The 8,321-nt window shown below is 44.4% G+C and overlaps 1 protein-coding gene across 5 annotated transcripts in view; it reads right to left on the bottom strand.

The window, feature by feature from the left end:
• Positions 1-3,415: 3,415 nt before the first annotated feature.
• Positions 3,416-8,321, bottom strand: part of RDX (radixin) — a 63,085-nt gene continuing 58,179 nt past the window's right edge. For all 5 annotated transcript variants that reach the window (XM_038761578.1, XM_038761577.1, XM_038761576.1 and 2 more), the window contains one exon: positions 3,416-6,216. In XM_038761578.1, the coding sequence (XP_038617506.1) occupies positions 6,052-6,216 (165 nt within the window). In that variant the 3' untranslated portion in view covers positions 3,416-6,051. The remainder of the gene's footprint in view (positions 6,217-8,321) is intronic.

Raw genomic sequence — 8,321 nt, 5'->3', positions numbered from 1 at the left:
GGCTCAGTGGAAAGAGCACGGGCTTGGGAGTCAGAGGTTGTGGGTTCTAATCCCGGCTCTGCCACTTCTCAGCTGGTGACTTTGGGCAAGTCTCTTCACTTCTCTGTGCCTCAGTTACCTCATCTAAAATGGGGATTCAGACTGAGCCCCACAAGGGACAACCTGATCACCTTGTATCCTCCCCAGCGCTTAGAACAGTGCTTGGCACATAGTAAGCGCTTAACAAATACCATTATATTCATTCATTCAATCGTATTTATTGAGCACTTACTGTGTGCAGAGCACTGTACTAAGCGCTTGGGAAGTACAAGTTGGCAACATATAGAGACAGTCCCTACCCAACAGCGGGCTCACAGTCGGGAGCAGCAAGGCCAAGGCTTTAACAAATAGCACAATTAATTGAGATGGGGTGAGATGACTATGTGCTTTATAGCCCATTTTAAGGAATTTCTGTTCAATGCAGGTGGGGATGGGCAGCCATTGGGTGTTCTCGAGAAGCGGGGAGATGCGGACTGAGCATTTATAATAAATGATCTGTGCAGCAGAGTGAGATATGGACTGGAGTAGGGAGAAACAGAAGGCAGGGAGGTCAACAACGTGACGGATGCAGTAGTGAGGGCAGGATAGTCCTGCATCACCCTCCTTTCTGATCTTCCAACCTCCTGCCTCTCCCCACTCCAGTCCATACTTCACTCTGCTGCCTGGATTATCTTTCTACAGAAACTTTCAGGGCATGTCACCTCCCTGCTCAAAAATCTCCCGTGGTTGCCTACGAACTTAAAGTATCCAACAAAAACTCCTCACTATTGGCTTCAAAGCTCTCCATCACCTTGCCTCTTCTTACTCCTCCTCCCTTCTCTCCTTCCACAGCTCAGCCCACATACTCCGCTCCTTTGGTGCCGCTAACCTTCTCCCTGGGCCTCGTTCTCATCTGTCCCACCGTCGACCCCTGGCCCCCATCCTACCACTGGCCCGGAATGCCGTCCCTTCTCAAATCCGCCAAACAATCACTCTTTCCCCCTTCAAAGCCCCACCGAAGGCTCACCTCCTCCAAGAGGCCTTCCCAGACTAAGCCCCCCTTTCCCTCAGCTCCCCTTCCCTTCTGCATCAACTCACTTCCTTTGCTCTGCTCTCCTCCCCACTCCACAGCACTTATGTACATATGTATAATTCTATTTATTTATATTGATGCCTGTTTACTTTTGATGTGTATTTATCTATAATTCTATTTATATTGATGCCTGTATACTTGTTTTGATGTCTGTCTCCCTACTTCTAGACTGTAAGTCCAGTGTGGGCAGGGATTGTCTTTATTGCTGAATTGTACTTTCCAAGTGATTAGTACAGTAAATGCTCAATAAATGATTGAATGAATGAATGAATGAAGATAAGTGCGCGCACACACACACACGCACACACACACAAACACACACACACCACACCCCCGCCCCAGGGCAGGCTCGGCTCTGACACAATAATAATAATAATTATGATGATGGCATTTGTTAAGCACTTACTATGTGCAAAGCACTGTTCTTGCCACTTGCCTACCGGGTGACTTCAGCAAATCATTTGATTGCTCTGTGCCTCAGTTTCCCCACCTGTTAAATGAGGAATAGACTGTGGGCCCTATGTGAGACAGGGGCTGTGTCCAACCTGATTACCTTGTCTATACCCCAGTGCTTAGAGCAGCACATGACACAGTAAGTAAGAGCTTAACAAATACCGCAATTATTAAATCCTACCCGGATGCTGAGAGTCCAGCCCCGCTAAAAACCCTCAGGGTGTCTTTGGGTAGAAAAACCTGTAATGTGGCTAGATCAAAATGCTTTTCTGTCTCCCTCAGCATGTTGTGGTTGTGAGCCTAGAGAGAGGAAAATCAATGTTCTGGAATCTTCTCTCCTCTTAGCTGGGCACTCTTTCTCCCAGAGTCTTTTGGCTCCTTCTCAGCAGGCCTGGTAAATTGCAATTATCTTAATAATAATAATGGCATTTATTAAGCGCTTACTATGTGTAAAGCACTGTTCTAAGGTGAAGCTCCATGATGCACCCAGCCTACAAAGTTGCCCTTAATCAGTTTGGACACAGCCCCTGTCCCAGTTTGAGCTCACAATCCGTGGAGGCGGAAGAACAGGTATTTTATCCCTATTTTGTAGGTGAGAAACTGAGGCCCAGAGATGAGGGAAGGAGAGCACATGCCTGAGAATCAGAGGAGGCATGTATGCACATATCCAACAGGAATTTATTTTAGTGCCTATCTCTAAAATAATTCCTTCTAAATAGAGGGAATTAACTCTGTAGTACTTCCTCAAACCCTTAGTACAATGCTCTCTCTGCACAGTTAAGTGCTCAGTAAATACCAGCAACTGATTAATTTCAAAGGTATCATATTGACATTCCATAACAGCAAAGGCACTTACTGCGAAACTGATACTACAGCTGATTCCTGCTCTTGTTTTTAGGATAAAACATAAACCGAAATGTATGTGTCAGTTATCTGTGGTTCCACAAAGCACATCCATTCTCCCTTTACAACAGTGTAAAATTCAAAGGCATGGGAATCTCTGCAAAACATTATTTTGTTTGGGGAATGATGCTTATAAAAGTATTTTGCAATCTTTTCAAATAGTCAAGCAGACAGGAAACGACTGCAAGAAATAAACTGCTGTGGGGAAGAGGGCACAAGCTGAAAAAAATTATAAAGAAAACAGAAATATAATTTTAAAAATTCAAGGTCATCCCTCTAGCTTCTAACTGAACACTTCAGGCAGATTAGGTGTTTATCATCCAAACTTTTCTTGCCCTTTTGGAACTTGGGATTTCCTCAAAATGACAAATTAACATCCACCTTAACCTAAAAGGAAAGTGAGTTGGAAAAAAAAGTAGAGAGAGACCTATGACAGGTTGTTTTTCCATAAAGTGGAAAACGACAATAAAAAGACTCAAACTCTTAAATTTCCTAATGCAGTTAATGTACCTCCCATCTCTGAACCATGGAGGGGCTCCTAATTACCTCATGTCAAATGAAATTTCCAGATCTCGGACCTAATTACCCATTTCCTCTCTCCTAAAGCCAACTGCATTCATTTGCTACTCTGTCCTCAGTTACCGGCTTTATTCTAGTATAACCAACTCACTATTTCCTCCTGCAGATGCTTTGGCCCTTCTTTTTCCACACAACCACCCTCCCTCTGCCCTTCGAAACTCTGCCAAAGAAATGCCTTATCAGGGAAGCCTTTTCGAACAGGGTCTGACTACATTCACTTTGCTCTAATTATCAAATGATGGTTTTTGTGAAAAGATGCCTTTGCGCCATGCCCTGTACTAAACACTGGAAGTTTTGGAAGGTTTGTTTGGGTTTTTTTTACATATAATCTGGAAATCTGGGTAAATAACAACAATGGACCTCAGAGGCATGAGCTTTTATCTCTTTATTGTTAATCAATGAATGTTATCCAAAATAGTAGATGTAACCGGAGCTTAATTTTACACACAAATCATGATGAAGAGGGCTAAAGCACGTAAGAAGTTTACTCGACCAAGTATTCTTCGATTTATGCTGAAGGCTACTGCTCCAGCATGTTTCCCCAACTGCTGGGGACAGCAGCCACGTAGCTTTTGATCATTGTAAAAACCCATGTTACAAATGGTTGTTTCTTCTTGTTTTAGAAATATTCACACAGCTTTATAAATGGATGAGATCCATTTTAATTCTCATCTATACATCATAGATTGTGAACGGCAAACATAACTGGTCGTTTTTCAACACTGATATCGAACTGATGTATCAATGTTAGTACACACATGTCAAGAAAAACAAAATAAACCCATAAAAAGTCATTGGAAGCACAGTATTTTCACCTGCTCTGGCAAACGGTTCTAAAAGTTTTGGAAAACTCAATGCCCCCGCTTCATTGTATGAAACTTGTGATCCGTAACCTGTGTTCCATTGATACTCTGCAAGTAGAAGCACTATTCCCCACAAAGCAGTGTTTTGAAGGCTGGCACAATATCTGCCCATCAGTCGAGTCAAATTTAACCAGTCCACAGAGCCAAAGTGTATTAAATGCACGTCCTTCCTTTTCAGCCCAGATTTTTTTCCTCAGCAAAGTCATCAAAATCAAAAAGAGTCAAGGAACCTGTTCTGACATACCTTGAGAAATGTTCAGTCAAATGGCAAATTCAACCGATAAACGCCAATCTGAGGGCCTAATACCAAACGGACGGGAAGCGAAGCAACCCGTGGAGAGCCAGGCATTGCCTGCTTAATCCAGATACTTGACGTGAAAGAAAAAGCACTGAGACCAAGTTAGTATTAAGGGCAACGTCCTAAAGGCTAACTGTAATTGAGATGCAATATTAGTTTTCTACTCTAAAACCACACAAATGTGTGAAACCTTTACGAGAGAGAGAAAAATCAGCAAGACTGATTCACATTTCAGGTGTGCTCATGATTATGAAATTTCTCTTTCAGGAAATGAATCTACAAACTTCATTCATTCATTCAATCGTATTTATTGAGCGCTTACTGCGTGCAGAGCACTATACTAAGCGCTTGGGAAGTACAAGTTGGCATTCATCCAACAAACACCCTCTCTCCCACACTTCCCTACCCATCGCTCACACTCATTATCATTCGCCACCCTTCCAGAAAGCCAGGAGACCAGTGAGCTCACCATTTCGATTCAAATCAATTTGACTGAGCAAAATAGGCAGTTCATCGCTTAGCCCAATCAAACATCTCGAAGCTACAATCTTAGATGCATCAAGATTTGCCAAATCACTAGATTGTCCAACTTGGATCATGCGCTTCCCTTTACGTGATGTCTCCAAGGCAGTCACTGTGTGCAGAGTAATGAGGGAGTACACATTGTCCTTTGCTTGGGACTTATGTTTTCATAAGCGCTTAGTACAGTGCTCTGCACACAGTAAGCGCTCAATAAATACGATTGAATGAATGAATGAATGACTATGCTCCTTTGCCAGAAGGGTCCAGGTTTCTCCTCTTATATATATTTAAAAAAAACGATCTATAGATATACACCTCCTTTAGTATAACATCTGAAGTAATCTGGGAAAGCACAATACTACTCCAGGCTTTAGCGGACAATTACTACTTCCAGGTGAAATTTAAAATTCCATTACTAAAATCTCTTGCAGAACCATCGCCTGCTGTCTAGACCTTTGTGAACAGGTAGGGGAAAAAAACCATCAAAGGGTGACAGGAGATGAAACACCAAACGATCTGAGGGAGAACAAAGACAATTCCTAAGTCAGAAATATCAAATGTTTACGGGTGAGAAATTGAGACAGGGTGGAGGGAGGGAAGGGCTGCTTTGGGCTAAGTAGTATCTGTCTTTGGAATGATTCAGACTTATTCAGAGGCACCTCTGAAAGGTGAATAAGACTGGCCAACCTGCCATTTAAACTCATCACAACGGTCACAGCGGCCGCTGGGATATTTGTGGTAGGAGAGGGGGCAGGGCTCCTGTGGAGTTTATGCCGGGGATGGGAAATGGATGTAGACTGTTAGCTCACTGTGGTCCGGAAATACGTCTCTTTATTCTTAGACTGTACTCTCCCAAGCACTTAGTACAGTGCTCTGCACAAAGTCAGCGCTCAAATATGACTGACTGACTGATGAGGGGCACTGGAGTGTGCTCTGCTAAGCGTTTGGAAGCCACTACTGCTTTTATCTTCTACACTCTACGAGTGCTACCGCCCAGCAAACACACTCTCAGTCACGGTAACTGCGTTAGCCTTCAAAGAGGAAAACAAAAAACTACAAAATGTCATCTATAAATGTGAAAATGAAGGTTGGTCAGAGAGAGACTGAGAGAGAGCGTGGAAAAAACCAAACTAAGCATATTATCACACAGCTTTTAATGCTGAAGAGCTTCCCCCTTTTTTTTTTTTTCTTTTTCACCATCACAGTTAAACTGGTATAAGTGCTTTGGCAAGGTGGGATGCAAGCCATCAAATCTGCAAAGGCCTGTTTTTCTCTGTTGGTGGTTCAGCTTTATGAAGGACATATATGCAAAATAACAGCTCTCACATTGCTTCAAACTCATCGATACGTTGTTTCGTATTGCCTTGTCGGATCTGCCGAAGAGTCTTGTATTTATCCCGGCCGGCTTTAACGTTCTCAGCGTGAAGGACGTCGTTTTGGGTTTTCTTGGTTTCGTCTCTGGCTTGGGCCAACTCCGAACTCAAGGCCTGTGAAAACAATTGTGAAGCATTCGTTTTCAGAGTAGTCTCCTGAGCGACACAGTTAAAAGACTCCTTGCCCTTAAGAGAAAAAGACTATAGCACGCATGCCTTTCTCCATACACTGAAATGTATTTATTGAACAGTGTTTAACAGCATATGGAAGACCATGAAGTTGATTGTGAAAATCCTCTAGTTACTGAATTAAAATTGAACGCCCTTCCAAGTAGTGCTGGTTTTCTGGTTCTACAGTGCTTAGAACAGTGCTCAGCGTTTAGAACAGTGCTTTGCACATAGTAAACGCTTAATAAATGCCATCATTATTATTATTATTATCATCCCCTAGCTAGTTTTTAAGAGACCATTTCCCTGAACCTCTAAAACTTGTGTCCAGGCCTGACAGAGAGGACCTGGCTGAATCAGGCATTGTCTGCAAAAGGACAACTGGCCCTGATGGTCTGGGTGAGACTTCAATTTCCTTGTGAAGGGAACTCCGCTCTCGCATTCACCCTTGCTTAACGTAAGCTCTTCATACTGCAACTCAGCCATTGTGGTCTCCTCCCCTCCAACTAATCCTCTGGGATTCAGGCAAAAACTCCAAATTCACCGCTGTTCCAGCAGCCCCGCTCCTAGGCTACTTCTCTACACGTCATAACAGAGAAAATGCCACTCAAAAGCAAAATAAAATTGTGCCTTTGAGAAACAAAGGGAACAGAAAGCAGTGTTGCCTAGTGGAAAGAGCATGGGCCTGAGGACCTGGGTTCTAATGCCGCCTTTGCCACTTTCCTGCTATGTGACCTTGGACAAGTCGCTTCACTTCTCAGAGCCTCAGTTTCATTATAAATAAAAGGGGGGTTAAATACGTATTCTCCATCTCCCTTAGACGGTGAGCCCCATGTGGGACAATGACTTTGCCCAACCTGAGTTTCCTCTATCTACTGCAGGGCTTAATACAGCTCTTGGCACATTGTAAGCGCTTAAATATCACAAGTATTAAAAAGTTGAAAATACCAAAATCGGGCGGTTGTCCTACACAAGGACATTAAAACAGGATCCTACCTGCATCCCCGTCTCCTCAACGCGTTAACCAACCTTGGCTTCACGGACTCCGTCCTCTCCTGGTTCTCCTTTTATCTCTCTGGCTGTTCAAGTCTCCTTTGCGGGCCCCTCCTCCCCCTCCCATCCCCTTACTGTAGGGGTTCCTCAAGGGTTCCCTTCTGTTCTCCATCTATATTCACTCCCTTGGTGAAGTCATTCACTTCCATGGCTTCTACTATCGTCTCTTCATGGATGACACCCAAAACTACAACTCCTCCCCTGTTCTCTCTCCCTCCCTCCAGGCTCGCATCTCCTCCTGTCTTCAGGACATCTCAACCGAGATGTCCTCCCGCCACCTAAAACTCAACATGTCTATGACTGAGTACCTTATCTTCCCTCCCAAACCCCGTCCTCTCCCTGACTTTCCCATCACTGTGGACGGCACTACCATCCTTCCCATCTCACAAGCCCACAACCTTGAGGGTCATCCTTGACTCCGCTCTCTCATTCACCCCACATATCCAATCCGTCACCGAAACCTGCCGGTCTCACCTTCACAACATCGCCGAGATCCGCCCTTTCCTCTCCATCCAGACCGTTACCTTGTTATGACAGTCACTCATCATATCCCAACTGGATGACTGCATCACCATCCTTTCTGATCTCCCAACCTCCTGTCTCTCCCCACTTCAGTCTTCATGCTGCTTCCTGGATTATCTTTCTACAGAAACACTCTGGGCATGTTACACCCCTCCTCAAAAATCTCCAGTAGCTGCCTGTCAACCTACCAATCACGCAAAAACTCCTCACTCTCGGCTTCAAGGCTCTCCATCACCTCACCCCCTCCTACCTATCCTCCCTTCTCTCCTTCTACAGCCCAGTCCGCACACTCTGCTCTTCTGCTGCTAACCTCCTCACTGTGCCTCCATCTCACCTGTCCCACTGTCGACCTCTGGCCCACGTCCTACCTCTGGCCTGGAATGCCCTCTCTCCTCACATCCGCCAAACTAACACACTTCCCCCCTTCAAAGCCCTACTGAAAGCTCACATCCTCCAGGAGGCCTTCCCAGACTGAA

The sequence above is a fragment of the Tachyglossus aculeatus genome, chromosome 20 (assembly GCF_015852505.1).
Source record: "Tachyglossus aculeatus isolate mTacAcu1 chromosome 20, mTacAcu1.pri, whole genome shotgun sequence".
NCBI lineage: Eukaryota > Metazoa > Chordata > Mammalia > Monotremata > Tachyglossidae > Tachyglossus > Tachyglossus aculeatus.
Note: the sequence above shows the minus strand (reverse complement) of the source record. Positions and strands in the feature narration are given on the sequence as shown.